Consider the following 15,721-nt stretch of genomic DNA (forward strand, 5'->3'; position numbering starts at 1 on the left):
ATTTCATTCTAAAGTCCAACAGCATAAGATGATTATGAAATTCAATGCTTTAATTTGAAATAGTAATAAATTTTTGGGAAAACATCGAGCATAATAAATTTACGTATATAGAATCCAAAATTTTCTCAAAATGAAAACTAATTTGTAACATTAGAAATCATACATATATATAAAAAATTATTTTAAATAATATTTCTGGTAGATGAGATGTGGTGGTAACAGAACATCAGCGACATCTTACTCAAGAAAAGACCAAAAAAAAAATTAGCAAAAATATAAAAATCATTATAAAAAACATTAGTACCTTTGATTACCTCTTAATTTAATTACATCTATTCAATGATCAAATTGATATATCTGTTTCCTATTATATACTTTAATTATGTATAATTTTGTTTAAACATCAATTAATATGTATTTAATACAATCAACTTTTACTATCATCGCCTTTAATGAAATATCATTATTGACGTTTTCGATAATTGAAATTTTATGATAAAGGAAAGGTTATATCTTTAATATTTATATTCATTATTAGTATAATATAAGCTGGATTAAATACTGTACATTAAGAGAAATTGCTTACCAAAAATCTATTATACAAAGTTTAATACTTTAAAAGGTTGTCTGTTACCTCTGTTTATTGAATCAAAGGATTTGTATGATTTGCAATGAGTTCTCTTGATACAATTGATGCTCTCTACAAGAGTTTAAGAGAAGTTACTAACGAAGATGTCGAATTATTCGAAGATAAAATAACTAAATTAGATTTCGATAAGGATTCAAAAGAGCCAGACTTAGAGAATATTAGAAATATATATCTAAAACCTACAAATAACTTATCTTGGGGTTTATTAGATTTAGTTCAAAATGTTCCATCAATGAATTTCTTGGATGAGCCTAATGGTAACGATACAAACCAATCCGCTTATGATTATAAAGATCTTTTCCAATTACCAGAGCCTATCAAAAGAACAGCATATTATTTTAAAAGACGTGGTATTGAAGGTCATATTGACAATTATAAGGAAGAAGTTAACTTAAAGGAAATTGCAAACGCTAATGCTTCAAATTCTTTGTCATTAACAAGAACAGTTAATGCACATGGTAATTTCATCTCAGGTTCAAGTTCACAACTTCCATTTGCTCCTGGTGGTGTAGTTATGGGCCCTGAAGGCACAAGGAAGAAAAATACTTCAGCAATGTCGACTGCTACTAAACTTCTGCATAAGGATGACCAAGGTTTATTTGATATCCCAACAGGATTTGAGCGAGGAATATTGCCACAGTTACATGTGTCTACTACCAATGATCAAGTTGATACTATTCATGAGATTGATTCTATTGATAATGAAATTGCAAACAAAGAAGAAATAGAACAGTTATATGATAATGAAGATAACTTAGTTAAAGAACTTACTCAAACTGTTTTGGCTAATCAACCTACAACCGCAGATTTAAATGAAATCGACGATCTATTGCCAATAGGAATCGAATTTGGAAGAACTGTCAAAAACCAACAAAATTTGCTCGAAAGAAAAGAATGGGCTCATGTAGTAGATTTGAATCACAAGATTGAGAATTTTAGTGAAATGGTTCCAAATCCAGCAAGAACATGGCCGTTCGAGTTAGATACCTTTCAAAAAGAAGCTGTATACCATTTAGAGCAAGGTGATTCCGTATTTGTAGCAGCACACACATCTGCAGGTAAAACCGTCGTTGCTGAATACGCTATTGCGATGTCAAAGCGTAACATGACTAAGACTATATATACCTCACCAATCAAAGCATTATCGAATCAGAAATTTAGAGACTTTAAAGAAACTTTTGATGACATTGAAATAGGGTTAATTACTGGTGATGTTCAGATTAATCCCGAAGCTAATTGTTTAATTATGACTACTGAAATTTTAAGATCAATGCTTTATCGTGGTGCTGACCTTATCAGAGATGTCGAGTTTGTTATCTTTGATGAAGTCCATTATGTTAATGATCAAGATCGTGGTGTTGTATGGGAGGAAGTTATAATTATGTTACCACAGCATGTAAAGTTTATTCTGTTATCTGCTACTGTCCCTAACACTTATGAATTTGCAAATTGGATAGGTAGAACGAAACAAAAAAATATATATGTTATTTCTACGCCTAAAAGACCCGTGCCCTTAGAAATCAATATTTGGGCCAAGAATACTTTAATCCCAGTAATTAATTCCAAGAGAGAATTTTTAGAGGCAAATTTTAAAAAGCATAAACAATTGATAGAAGGGGTTCCATCTTCTTCCAAGCCAGATGATAAGAAGACCAATAACAGTAGAGGTGGTTCTATAAGAGGAGGATCAAGAAGGGGTGGATCTACAAGAGGTGGTTCTTCAACCAGAGGGAACGCACTCAGTGGATCTCGTGGTGCTGGTGCTGTTGGTTCTAATAAAAGTAAATTCTTTAGAAGAGGTGGTCCTAATAAGAAGACTTGGCCTGATATCATCAATTTCTTGAAGGGAAGGGAACTTTTACCAGTTGTTATCTTTGTTTTTAGTAAGAAGCGTTGTGAAGATTATGCTGATTATCTAGAGAGTCTGAATTTCTGCAATAACAGAGAAAAATCTCAAATTCATATGTTCATTGAAAAATCAATAACAAGATTAAAGAAGGAAGATAGAGAATTACCTCAAATTTTGAAGATTAGATCATTATTGGAAAGAGGTATTGCAGTTCACCACGGTGGTCTATTGCCAATTGTGAAAGAATTGATAGAAATATTGTTCTCTAAGGGATTGATACGTGTTTTATTTGCTACCGAAACATTTGCAATGGGGTTGAACTTACCAACAAGAACTGTTATCTTTAGTGAGATTCAGAAACATGATGGTGTTGGTCTAAGAGATTTAAATCCTGGTGAATTTACACAAATGGCGGGTAGAGCAGGCCGTAGAGGGTTAGATGATACTGGTACCGTAATTGTCATGGCATATAATGATCCATTACAATCGTTATCATTTAAGGAAGTAACTCTTGGTGTTCCAACTAAATTAGAATCTCAATTTAAATTGACTTATAACATGATTTTGAATTTGCTAAGAATTGAAGCGTTAAAAGTTGAAGAAATGATAAAATATTCTTTTAGTGAAAACACCAAGCAAACCTTGCTACCTGAACATGAAAAGAAGATTAAAGAATTACAGGAATCTTTATCTGCTATAAAAGATATTGATTGTGCAGTTTGTGGTGACCATTTAGATAGTTTCTTAAATGATTCTATTAGATACTCTGAAGTAACCGCTAATATGATGGAGGAATTGACAAAGACAGGTGCTGTTTTCTATGTGTTAAAGGCAGGAAGACTGATTTTATTTAGAGATATAGACGGTTCTGCTAAATTGGGATTTATTTATAGTAACAATGTGAAGGCAGCAACTCTAAGGGTTATATCTTTTACATCACCAAACATTTTACCTAATGGGCAACCTAATCATTTGCCATATTTATCTTCCATTGCTCAGTATTGTAACAGGTATTTTAATAAGTTTAAGAGTATACCTTTTACTATTGAGGAGATTTCTGTGAGCGCTATTGAAATTGTTTCCCCATTAGTTTTGAAAGTTCCGTTCACACAGATCATAAATGGAGAACCGGAAGCAATGGCCAAATTACATGAAGAGATTAAAGTTGTACTAAGAATTGCACCAAAGTTGAAAGAAAGTAAGACAGAAAAGAGAGGTAACTTAAAGGTGCATCAAAGTTTAGTAGAAAGGGCAAACATTAAAGAAAGATTGGAGAATAGTGAGGTTTTGAAATGTGATGATTTATATTCACATTTTGAACCAAAGTATAAGAAATTCATGATTGAGAAAGAAATTAAAGGTTTATATCATTTGATGTCAGATCAAAATTTGAATTTATTACCAGATTATGAGAAGAGATTATCCGTTTTAAAAGCCACAGGGTTCATTGATCAGAATCATAATGTTATGTTAAAGGGACGTGTTGCTTGCGAGATCAATTCAGGGTATGAACTGGTAATCACTGAATTAATCTTGGACAATTTCTTGGGTGATTTTGAACCTGAAGAGATTGTAGCCTTATTAAGTGTTTTCATTTATGAAGGTAGAACTAAAGACGAAGAACCACCTATTGGAACACCAAGGTTAGCAAAAGGTAAGAAGAAGATTGAAGAGATTTATAAGAAGATGTTGAATGTTTATGAAGCAGAACAAATTCCTTTAACCAGGGAAGAAGCTGAATTTTTAGATATGAAAAGGTTTGCATTGATGAATGTTGTATATGAATGGGCTCGTGGATTATCATTTAAAGAAATTATGGAGATCAGTGTTGAACAAGAAGGTACAGTTGTCAGAGTTATCACTAGATTAGACGAAATTTGTAGACAAGTGAAGACAGCGGCCATTATTATTGGTAATTCTAATTTACACCAAAAGATGACACAAGCCCAAGAGTTGATTAAAAGAGATATTGTATTTGCAGCAAGTTTGTATTTGTAATTTAGATATGATAGATTTTTATATGTGAACGTACTATTTAAATCAATGTATATATAATTTAATAGAGATAGAGAGGTAAAGAATGAAAAAAACAAACCTTAATTTATAGAGATGCATGGATGGGGGAAGGGATTGAATTAGTTTAGTATTAGTTTGATTAGAACGGGTATGATTGAATCTTTTATCAGATTATCGATTGTTTTTTTATCGTTTGAAATCAATAAATAACCAATTAATGAATTGAATGCTAACAGATCGAATTTTAGTCTTATCCTCTGTGGGATTTTATTGTCTGGTATTGATAGAATTGATAAGTTATTTAAGTTTGAAGTGCTTAGATATTTTTTAATTAAGGAATTTGGATTTATTTTCCAATTGCTTTTAAATTTCAATGAGTTCATGTAATTGAAGTTAAAATTTGATAAAGTGCCGTTGTTAGAGTTGTTGTCTTTGAATAGAGTCAAGTACATTTCGTTTATATGTAAGTGTAGGAGGGAGTTGCCTATCTGTTGGAGGTTATCTCTGTATATGAAGGTGTTGTTGTCTATTGAGACGTTTAAATTTTTTGCAGATTGTAGGCATTTCAAAAGTTCAGATTGGTTTGTGATTTTGATATTGAATTTTTGTAGAGCCAGTATTTTGTTGAGGTGGGATACTCTTGACATGGGGGTGGGGATGTGGGAGGTAGAGTGTAAGTGTAAGTGTAAGTGTAAGTGTAGTTTTGCTATAAGTGTGTTTTCTTGTATGTGAGTGGTTGAGTTGGGTTAGTTTTGTCAAGACGGGCTCAAAAAAACCTTAAGTTATAAGTATATTTAAAAAAATTAGTTATGGAAGGAAGAAAGTAGAAAAGGCGATTGTTTCAGTTAATTAATTTGAAATGAGTTTTTAAGTATACACATAGTAAAAAAAAAGATACTTATAAAAATTAGAGATAAAATAGTCTAATGAGATATATATATATAGATGAATATTTAATTTTTTGAGTTAGGATGGGGGTGGATAAAGAAGGATTATTTATTCTTTTGAAGCAGCTAGTTTAGCGTAATAAGCTTCTCTTCTGTTGATCAAGCCTCTGTGGTAACCCCACCACCAGTATGAAGCCATTACACCACCTAGGGAGAAACCGATGGCGATATCTAGTATAATTCTTTTCTTTAAAGTGCCAGTGATAGGAGCAATAGCCATGATGTGATGTGATGTGATGTGATGTGAGTTTTATATTAGATTGATGAAAGTTAAGTTAAGCTTCAGGCAGTAAACCAGTAATACACTTGAAACAAAAACCAGAGAGATGTGTAGATGTAGACGTCCACCCTAAAAAGAAGTACAATTAGTGTATGAAATGATGTGTATGTATATATATATATATATATATATATATATATGATTGTGTATATATATGGATGTAAGTATATATATGAGTATATATATATGGAGATTGAGCTGAATAGAGATGAATAGAATAGAACAGAATAAGAACAATAGCATCCAATTGCGAGTGAGAGTGAGAGAGCAGCAATAAGAACAAGTTCAGTCAGTAATTTGGGTTTAACGTGAAAACATCCCATCCCATCCCATCCCAGCTCAGCTCAGCTCAGCTCGAACAGCAAAAGCTGCCAGTCTGTCTCTCTCTCTCTGTGCGTGTGCGTGTGCGTGTCGTGGTTCTGTCGGCCCACACTCCCACCAATCACCGTGACCGACCAATGAAATGCATCATCGCGTTTAACGGACTACTCTCTCCCTTGCCTTCCCCCCCCAGCGAGAACACCCACCGGTTACAGCAAGAGCATTTTTACATCCAACTCACTCGCACTCGCACTCGCACTACTCGCTCTCATTACACACTCGCCCAATCACTCGATGTTTTATTTTTCATCTCTTATACAAACTTATTCACTAACGTTAGCATATATATATATATATTTATATATATAGTAGCAGCAGTATATCTATACATATATATCCACTTTTACACTTGCTGTCGCCACATCCCATCGCTAGCTCGGTTTGGTTCCCTCCCATCTCATTACATTACTTTACACAAACTCATATTTCTGGTCCCCAATCCTACTTTTTTGCACTTTTTACTTTACTTCACTCTAATTCAATCCACACATATACACACATACATATCCACAATGTTCAAACAATTAGTCGGTTTAAGTACTAGAAGAGCCTTCTCTTCTTCTGTCAAGGCCCAAGGTGCCCACTTGAAAGACGGTGTCTACACTAACATCCCTTTCAAGGTCCACAACAGAAAGATTCCTTACGCTGTAGTCCACACTGCTTTCTTCAGCGTGGGTTTCCTAGTCCCTTTCTTGATCAGTTGGGTCCAATTGAAAAAATCTGGTAACATCTAGTCTACACACCCTACTTACTCCCCCAAATCAATATACATCCTTTTACATATTCAATAATTTTTCTATATTCGTATATAAAAATTTAATATACTTATAATATAATATATATACACAAACTTTTAATGACTAAACAATAACGCTCTTCACTCTGTAGATGGTCATTCCAATTCAATTCAATTCAACTCGCTCTGGCCCTTTGCTCTGGCTCTTTTTCGTCTCCATCCTCCTGTTTAAGGTAAGGTAACAAACGAAAAAAAATTTTTCTACTTGTATATAAGCAAGACAGCACCGATCAAGTCTATTCCTTTCTGTCCTCCCCCTCCCCCTCCCAACCACCTTCCCAAGCCAAACCAAAGCAACTTCCAATCCAACATGTCAAGGGCTTACTCCTCTGCTGCTAGGAAGCTATCAAAAATTACTGTCAAATCACCATTGGTCGAACTCGATGGTGATGAAATGACTAGAATCATATGGTCAAAGATTAAAAAAAATCTAATACTACCTTTCCTAGACGTCGACTTGAAATACTACGATCTATCAATCGAAAATAGAGACTCAACAAATGATCAAGTCACTGTCGATGCTGCAAATGCAATCAAAAATTTTGGTGTAGGTGTAAAATGTGCTACTATCACCCCTGATGAAGCAAGAGTTGAAGAATTCAATTTGAAAAAAATGTGGAAATCTCCAAATGGTACCATAAGAAATATCTTGGGTGGTACCGTCTTTAGAGAACCAATTGTCATCCCAAGAATTCCAAGATTAATCCCAGGTTGGGAAAAACCAATCATTATAGGTAGACACGCTCATGGTGATCAATATAAAGCTACGGATACCTTAATTCCAACTGCTGGTAAATTAGAATTGGTATTTACACCAACTGATCCAAATGGTGAAAGACAAATTTTAAACGTCTATGATTATAAAAACTCTGGTGTCGCATTGGCAATGTACAATACCGATGAATCTATTAGAGGTTTTGCTCATTCTTCTTTTAAATTGGCGATCAATAAGAAACTAAACTTATTCTTATCAACTAAAAATACAATTTTGAAAAAATACGACGGTAGATTTAAAGACATCTTCCAAGAAATCTATGAAAGTGATTATAAATCTCAATTCGAAAACTTGGGTATCAGTTATGAACATCGTCTAATCGATGACATGGTAGCTCAAATGATTAAATCAAAAGGTGGTTTCATTATGGCTTTGAAAAACTACGACGGTGACGTTCAATCAGATATCGTCGCCCAAGGTTTCGGTTCTTTGGGTTTGATGACCTCGGTTTTAGTCACTCCAGATGGTAAAACTTTCGAAAGTGAAGCTGCCCACGGTACTGTCACCAGACATTACAGACAATACGAACAAGGTAAAGAAACTTCAACTAATTCCATAGCCTCCATCTTTGCCTGGTCTAGAGGTTTGGCTAAAAGAGGTGAGTTGGACAGTACTCCTGATGTTATTAAATTTGCTAATTTATTGGAATCTGCAACTTTAAACACCGTCCAACAAGATGGCATCATGACTAAAGATTTGGCTTTGGCTTGTGGTAAAACAGAAAGATCTGCTTACGTCACTACTGATGAATTCTTAGACGCTGTCGCAACCAGATTGAATAACGAATTCAAATCTTTCGAAAATTCAAGTAAATTATAATCCTAAAATTTAATTTATCTGGTCTATTCGAACCCAATAATACTTACAATCTCAATTTCATGTACATTTAATGCTGGAGTGGATGAATTATCAAAAAATTTAAAATATATTGATTTATATTAAGGAAATGAATCATCCGTTTTTATCTGTATATGTTTCAGACCCTATTCTATAAAATATTTACAAGCTATTGTGATGAATATATACTATAGTCTATTAATTTAGGAACTTTTATGAAGTCTCATTTTCTCGTTTGATCCCTCTTACACTTTTCCATAACGTTTTAAAATCTTCTTCTGTAGCATTACCACAAGCTATCCATCTGATTTTTAAATTCGGATCAACGATCATAACATACCCTGTATACATATTATTGATCATTAATTGTTCTCTGACAGTAAATGGTATTTGAGTCCTTAAGCTTAAAAAGTAATTTTTATGTAAAAATGATGGCACAAGTTTCCTTAATTTTGACATGCCAAACAGCTTAAATATAATTTCTTTGGCTTTACTATCGATTAAATTAATTTCTACAATTTGCGAATTCCAGTCTTTTAACTTTTCAAAATCTTTATTAGCATAATCAACATCTAATTCCTCATTTTTAGTAAATGAATCTGTCATTTTCTCAGCTACAGGATTCGTAAATATCTTCACTATACTAATTTTACCTTTCAATGAATCTTCAATATTTTGATTTATACGCCCAACCAATGACCTACCAATCACATGAGGAAAGTACAATGCCTTATTGTCTTTCCAATAGGATTGTGGGGCTTCAAATAATTTACCATTTGTCTTTCTAAAAGTATACATATCATACATCCCTGATCTGTTAAATTCCAAACCTAATTCTTCACTTCTTTTCTCAGTTTTTTCAGGATCTAACATATCTTTCAAAGAATTTCCTTCCTTATACTTAGTGCTCTTGGAAGGTGGATCAATTAACCCAACTGGTTTAATAAGTTTCACTACTTCAAACTCCTTCGATGAGTTGCTTACTACATATTTGTTGAACTTACTAAATATTGATCTAGGTACCCCAGAGGTACCAAAATTTCGAGTGAAAATAGTAATCATTCCAATGCAATAACAATCTAGATATTCACTTGATGCTAGTATTCTATAGACCTCCTAGTTTATATATCTATAACAGGTGGTGACTTCTCATCTTGTATTTTATAGAAGTAGAAAGTGTTAAAATATTGAATATTGGGGCCGAATTTTTCAGTATGAAATATTTGGATATAAGAATTCTTTAATGCTTCTATGGTAATGATTAAAAACTAAAGCATTGATTGATTTATGTAAAGATCAAGAAGTGAGCTCATTGAATTTAAGTGTCATTGTTGTAAGCAAATTGCAGACTAAATTGGTTGTTTTTTGGGGTTTGTTTGAATAAAATTAAGTAATTATAGGGGAAAAGAATAAAATTAGGATCAGTATATAAAATAAGGTAATAAGGCTGATAATATCGATAGAAATACTGATTAAAGGAAGTTGAAATAGATCTTCTATTTAGTAGAATTTATTAGCTATGAGTAAAATAAATCTTACTCTAGATCCGCCATATAATGGCGAATATTATACAGGAACAGAACAGATTTCAGGACATGTGAGTATACAAATTGAAAAGCCTATATCTATTAAAAGCATAAGTATTAAATTGAAGGGATTTATCCAGACTTTGACAAAAATTGATTCTGATCAAATGTTTAATAACAATAGTGCCATGTCACCAATCCAAGATAATAGGGCTATTCATAATATTGTCGAAAAATCTCACAGATTATTTCCCCCAGATAATGTTTGGAATGCCCTTGAAGGTTCTCATAAACCTTTTAAAGTTAAGCCAGGGCTTTATGAATACAATTTTGAATTTGATAAAATGCCAAAAAGACCAGAATGCCTTGCTAGACATAAGAGAGATACCGATTCATTTGTTAAGCGTAATGAGACTAGAATGCCGCCAAGTTTTAACAATAATTGGAAAGATATGAGTCGTGTTGATAATATCGAACTTTATTATTACACATTGGGGAAAGTTATATATATTGTTCAAGTTGAAATTGAATTGGGTAAAGCTCTGGCATGGTACAAACCATTTAATAAATTTCTTCACGAGACACTTAACATTGATTATATCCCAGACGCTAAGGATTTGATTTATGTTGAAGATCCAGAAGATTACATTGCACGCAACTCAAGGGTGGAGTCAGATGAGCAACTTATAGAATCCATTCAGAATTCATTGGCTTTAAATAATAACAATAATAATACCAATAACAATATTGATAATAATAACAATAGAATTAAAAATAAAAATATAAATATAAATGATGGAAAGATTGATAATGACGGCATAAGTACAAACAGCAATACTGAATCGAATCAAGTATTAACTGGGGATATAGGTAGCAATAACACATTAATGGGGAGAAACAATAATATGTCAGTCAACAGTGAGAATCGGCTTAATGAACATGTTATATATAAGTCGTCATTTAGTGTACAGTTACCGGATGAATCCAGTGTTATGTGGCTTGAAGTACGTAGCCGCGGATTAAGGCATACATATCGTCGTGATTATTTATTCCGCCAGGGCAGTAATAAATTTGATAATATATATTTAGTATTAGAAGGTGATATTGAAGAAATGTTTAAAATGAAGATCAATCCACGAAAAATTCAATTGAATCTATTGGAACAGACGGTATACGTTGCACAAGGAATTGCTAATGAGAATGTGTCATCTTTGAGATTAGTAGAAGCATTGAAAATATGTGATGATGATGATGAGTTTGGTAGAATCTTTCAGTTTAATCCTATACAAGTACCTAGTAATCTTCATCATCGTCATCATAATAATGATGCTCATAATAAAAAATACGAAGTTGAATTATGCTTAAAAGATCATAGTATATTGAAAAGGATAAGATTCAATAAAGAGGATTATGTTCATAGGGGGAACAGGCTGTATAGTTTCAAGACATGTACTATCAAAAGATTATTCAAATTTCAATTATTGATTGATTGGCAAATTAATGACAAAATAAGGACGACAGAGAATATAATCGATAGAACCCAAATATTTTGTCAAGTGAGAGAGAAGGTTAATGTTGTAGACACATTGCCACAGTACGTCGAACCACCACAATATACAGAAACGAGGCATACAACAACACCATAATGAGTACACGATTATAATTCAAACGCAAACACTGTTTTTATTTTTCTTCAATTATTTCAATTAAAGAATAATAAATTCTGATATATAAAAATTTAATTGGTAAATATACAAATATACAAATATACGTATATAATTAATTGTATAATTATATATTTAGTAGATTATTATAGTAAAAGTCAATATAATAATAGACAAGAACTTGGGTATTTCGAATCTGTTTAACGAAGTAAAACTATTAGCGTATTTATATGAAAATTATATTTTGAATAAAAGATATTATAATTTTTATTTTCATTTTGGAAACCATTAAAATGAGGATGAATTGAATAGATTAGAATAGTAACAACTAAACTAAAAAAAGATAAAAAATAAAAGGAAAGTGGAAATAAAAAAAACAATTCACAGACGATGGTATTTATATATGAATACCTTTTTCCCTTAATATGACGATCAGCTGATTGTGCCAACATTCCATGGCGGTTAGATGGACACAAAATGACACAAAATGACACAAAATGAAATGAACCGCCGAGATAACAGGGTTAGATGTGGAATGGAGTGGAATGTGACAATTTTTGGATTCAGCAGCGATGTAAGGGTGTCGAATGAAATGGAGGCCGGTGTTGAAAGAGCGTCTAGATCAAGAAAGCAGCTAAAGCACCAAACAACAAAGAACCGCTGAATTCGACGGCATGACCAGCATTTTCAGTTTGGGTGGTGACGGTGTGACTAGCAGTTTCGCTAGAAGAAGAAGTGTGAGAAGTGGAAACGGTGGTGGAAGTTGGGGTAGTGGAAGTAGAAGAAGTAGTTGGAGCAACAGTGGAAGAAGAAGAAGTGGTGGTGGCAACAGAAGAAGAGGAAGAGGAAGTTGTTGGAGCAACAGAGGAAGATGAGGTGGTGGTTGGAGCAGAAGAAGAGGTCATGGAGGATGAGGAAGAGGAAGAAGTGGTAGCTGGAGCAGAAGAGGAAGCTGATGTGGAAGTGGAGGAGGAGGAAGTGGAGGAAGAAGAAGCTTTTGAAGTAGAAGAGGAAGCTACAGAGGAAGCTGAAACGTTGGCAATGTCGACATTCATTTCTTTACAAGAAGATTGGAAAGAAGAGATAGCGGTAGAAGCCAAGTTATTTGGACAGATAGAATTCATACATTGTTGAATAGCAGCACCATCATTTGAACATAGACAGTTGATATCGTTCAAAGAGTTACAGCTCTTGGAGTTCTTAGCGACTTGAGCAACACATGCTAATAGACAAGCTGGTGGGGTAGCAGTGACCTCAGCGGCCAAGTATAAAACTGGCAATAGAACAGATAAAACATTAGCAGAAACCATCTTATATTATTGTTATTATATTGTAATTGGGTATTATAGAATGGATGAAAAAAGCCAAAGAAAAAATTAATGCTGGTGATATCCTCACTTTTTTATTCAGTTTAGTTCGAACGATCGATGTATATAACACTACTGTGTTTGAAAAACAATTTTAAAGAGTAATTGATAAATCAACGAAAAAATACAAGCAAATGATCAGCAAATATATATATATATATATATATATATATATATAAAGTTAGATAGATAGACATATTAAGCTTGGATCAAAAATTCTGAGTTATTTGCATTTAATTTATATAGAGTTGAGTACGAGAAAAGAGGATTGTGCAGTGAAAAACTGAAAAAAAACTAATATTGAGTGAATGGTAAGGAGAGAAATGTCTAATATTTAGTGATATGGGAAATGGGCCCAGTGAAACACCCACAGGAAGATTAAAAAGAAAATATTGTTGTACAGAATAAAATCAAGTAAAAATAGCTACTTTTTGAAATACTTGATGGGTTTTTCACTTATTGTACAGTGCTTTCTTCGATATGAAATTCGCAGGTTCGAAATAACAAAAGACGAAGACAGAAATAATAACAAAAACAATAACAATAATATATACAATAAAATAAATTGATGTTTAAAATAGAAGTACATTTTGTAATGCTAACCGAAACACAGGGAGAAGCAGCCGTAGAATGCATTTAATGAAATATTGTTCACCGTGTGATTTATTTATTGATCCTGCTGCTGGTGCTGCCTTCCCTCTTCTTCTGGGAAAAACGTAAATAAAAGAAAAATGACGAAAAGTCGAAACCAGTAAGTGTAAATACAAAAAAAAAAAAGGAAAAGGAAAAGAAAATGTTCGTGTATAATGACTAGATGTCGGTCAGCTGTTGTTATATTTTATATACATGAGGGAAAGAAAACGGGACGAGACGACCCAGCAAGAAAGCAGGCGGGCAAACAAGAAACAGTTGGAAAATTGTACGTGCTTTTGCCTTTTTCTTATTGTTCAGCATTCTGAGACATGCTGAACAATTTTGTTCTTCCCATGTCCTTCCCTCCAAAAACAAATCCCCCTTTATAATCGATTTGTCGTTTCGAAATAATGATTTAGGTAGGGTAAGTTTTGTTTTTCATCTACACTCTTCTCTCCTAGACCCATTGGTACTATCAATAAAGAAAATGCTCGCCTTAGTCATAATCAACGATGTATGATTTGCTTTGAATTAAATGTGGGCGATCTCTGTAAACATTAAAAGGAGAATTCTCGTGCAGATTCATCTCTGGAAATTGTGCTTCCTGGTCACATGACTGTAATTCCAGTTTAATACCTCATGTTGTGATAATACATACAACAAATTCGAAATTCGATTGAATCATCTTTAAGTGATATATATAGTATTATGGATGGAAAAATCAAAATAAGGTGCCTGTCTCTGTAACAATTTTGTTATCTACAAACGACTCATCAGATATCGTTGTTTTCATTAATTATTATTATTTACAAGGTATACATTTAAATTTACACAACTCTATATGTTTCTCTTCCATCTCTATATTTTTTTATTATATACTTCATTTATCAATTGAAGAATCAAATATACTGCTATCCTTTTCAATCGTTGGTTGCTGTTCTTGTAACCCTCTTTGTAATGACTGTTCTTTTTGAATATTTTCGAACTCTTTCCTTAAATTCAACACAGATTTAGGCTCAATAGGATTACCTTCATTGTCATATTTAGGTATTTCGATATCTTTACGCAAATTTCCATCTTTACTCAATTGTTCAATAACAATTGGTTCAAAAAATTTCGTACCACCATATATACCCGCAACTATTGCAACACCAACCGCACTCAAATTTAACATATTAAACCTTGACATATTTACAAATTAATCCTGTTACTGATATATATATATATGTATATTTATTTATTTGTTCATTGTTCTCTAAGTTCACTTCTGTTCAATTAGTATATTTCTAACTGTAATGCTCATTTTTAATGGTTTCTTGCTAGTTGAATTCAAAAATTTCAAAAATTTCAAAATTCGAAATTTAACTTTTTTTCTGTCTAATGATAACGCCTTTCCCAGTCGGTTTCTCAAGAAATTCTCCGAATTCTAGTAAAAACTGGGATTAAGCAAACAGTTGCTCTTGAACCCTATAAAGTGTAAGTTATTTAATCTTTACAATGTCAACATATGAAAAAATAGCTATAAATACAATATATATACATATATGTATCTCATCAAGATTATTGTAATATAATATGCCATTAAGTTCGATCTATTAATATCCAAGTCAGAGAACAATGGGTACGTCATATTAAAAATCAGAAACTTTAAATCTCGTATACAATCGGTTCTTTTTATTTTTTCTTTTTCCTTAAAGGCGACTTTTTTTAATTTCGATTTCGAACTGAACAATATTTAAGATATTAACTTGGCTAGTACAATAAACCTGAATTATTATTTAAACAGTGATGAAGTGATCCTAACTCTAGTATAGTCGCTAAACATTTGAATTTTCATTTAGGTCTATCGATTTGCATTCCTTTCCAAGTTCTCTTTAATCGATATATGCAAACACTATAGTCATATATTATATATCATATACTGATTCAATAAAGCAATAATAATAGTGAAAAAATAAGTTTTTGATTTGTAACACACAAAAGAGTATTCAGAAAAAAAAA

General features: G+C 32.6%; 9 protein-coding genes across 9 annotated transcripts; 4 read left to right on the top strand and 5 right to left on the bottom strand.

Annotated features, from left to right (window-relative positions):
- Positions 1-671: 671 nt before the first annotated feature.
- Positions 672-4,496, top strand: SKI2 (SKI complex RNA helicase subunit SKI2; the record flags this gene model as incomplete). The annotated part of the gene is made up of 1 exon (XM_001646525.1): positions 672-4,496. The coding sequence occupies one exon, from the start codon at positions 672-674 to the stop codon at positions 4,494-4,496; it is 3,825 nt and encodes a 1,274-aa protein (XP_001646575.1).
- Positions 4,497-4,633: 137 nt separating this feature from the next.
- CBS1 (Cbs1p) lies at positions 4,634-5,161 on the bottom strand (the record flags this gene model as incomplete). The annotated part of the gene is made up of 1 exon (XM_001646526.1): positions 4,634-5,161. One exon carries the CDS (start codon positions 5,159-5,161, stop codon positions 4,634-4,636), a length of 528 nt encoding a protein of 175 aa, XP_001646576.1.
- A 349-nt stretch (positions 5,162-5,510) lies between these two features.
- COX9 (cytochrome c oxidase subunit VIIa) lies at positions 5,511-5,681 on the bottom strand (the record flags this gene model as incomplete). The annotated part of the gene is made up of 1 exon (XM_001646527.1): positions 5,511-5,681. One exon carries the CDS (start codon positions 5,679-5,681, stop codon positions 5,511-5,513), a length of 171 nt encoding a protein of 56 aa, XP_001646577.1.
- Positions 5,682-6,199: 518 nt separating this feature from the next.
- COX8 (cytochrome c oxidase subunit VIII) lies at positions 6,200-6,856 on the top strand (the record flags this gene model as incomplete). The annotated part of the gene is made up of 1 exon (XM_001646528.1): positions 6,200-6,856. The coding sequence occupies one exon, from the start codon at positions 6,200-6,202 to the stop codon at positions 6,854-6,856; it is 657 nt and encodes a 218-aa protein (XP_001646578.1).
- A 372-nt stretch (positions 6,857-7,228) lies between these two features.
- IDP1 (isocitrate dehydrogenase (NADP(+)) IDP1) lies at positions 7,229-8,512 on the top strand (the record flags this gene model as incomplete). Its single annotated transcript, XM_001646529.1, has 1 exon — positions 7,229-8,512. The coding sequence occupies one exon, from the start codon at positions 7,229-7,231 to the stop codon at positions 8,510-8,512; it is 1,284 nt and encodes a 427-aa protein (XP_001646579.1).
- A 231-nt stretch (positions 8,513-8,743) lies between these two features.
- On the bottom strand, positions 8,744-9,592 carry ATP10 (Atp10p; the record flags this gene model as incomplete). Its single annotated transcript, XM_001646530.1, has 1 exon — positions 8,744-9,592. The coding sequence occupies one exon, from the start codon at positions 9,590-9,592 to the stop codon at positions 8,744-8,746; it is 849 nt and encodes a 282-aa protein (XP_001646580.1).
- A 457-nt stretch (positions 9,593-10,049) lies between these two features.
- Positions 10,050-11,702, top strand: ART10 (Art10p; the record flags this gene model as incomplete). The annotated part of the gene is made up of 1 exon (XM_001646531.1): positions 10,050-11,702. The coding sequence occupies one exon, from the start codon at positions 10,050-10,052 to the stop codon at positions 11,700-11,702; it is 1,653 nt and encodes a 550-aa protein (XP_001646581.1).
- Positions 11,703-12,337: 635 nt separating this feature from the next.
- On the bottom strand, positions 12,338-13,030 carry CCW14 (Ccw14p; the record flags this gene model as incomplete). Its single annotated transcript, XM_001646532.1, has 1 exon — positions 12,338-13,030. One exon carries the CDS (start codon positions 13,028-13,030, stop codon positions 12,338-12,340), a length of 693 nt encoding a protein of 230 aa, XP_001646582.1.
- A 1,570-nt stretch (positions 13,031-14,600) lies between these two features.
- Positions 14,601-14,909, bottom strand: ECM19 (Ecm19p; the record flags this gene model as incomplete). Its single annotated transcript, XM_001646533.1, has 1 exon — positions 14,601-14,909. The coding sequence occupies one exon, from the start codon at positions 14,907-14,909 to the stop codon at positions 14,601-14,603; it is 309 nt and encodes a 102-aa protein (XP_001646583.1).
- Positions 14,910-15,721: the final 812 nt, after the last annotated feature.

This window comes from Vanderwaltozyma polyspora, genomic scaffold (assembly GCF_000150035.1).
Source record: "Vanderwaltozyma polyspora DSM 70294 KpolScaffold1055 genomic scaffold, whole genome shotgun sequence".
Taxonomy (NCBI): Eukaryota; Fungi; Ascomycota; class Saccharomycetes; order Saccharomycetales; family Saccharomycetaceae; genus Vanderwaltozyma; species Vanderwaltozyma polyspora.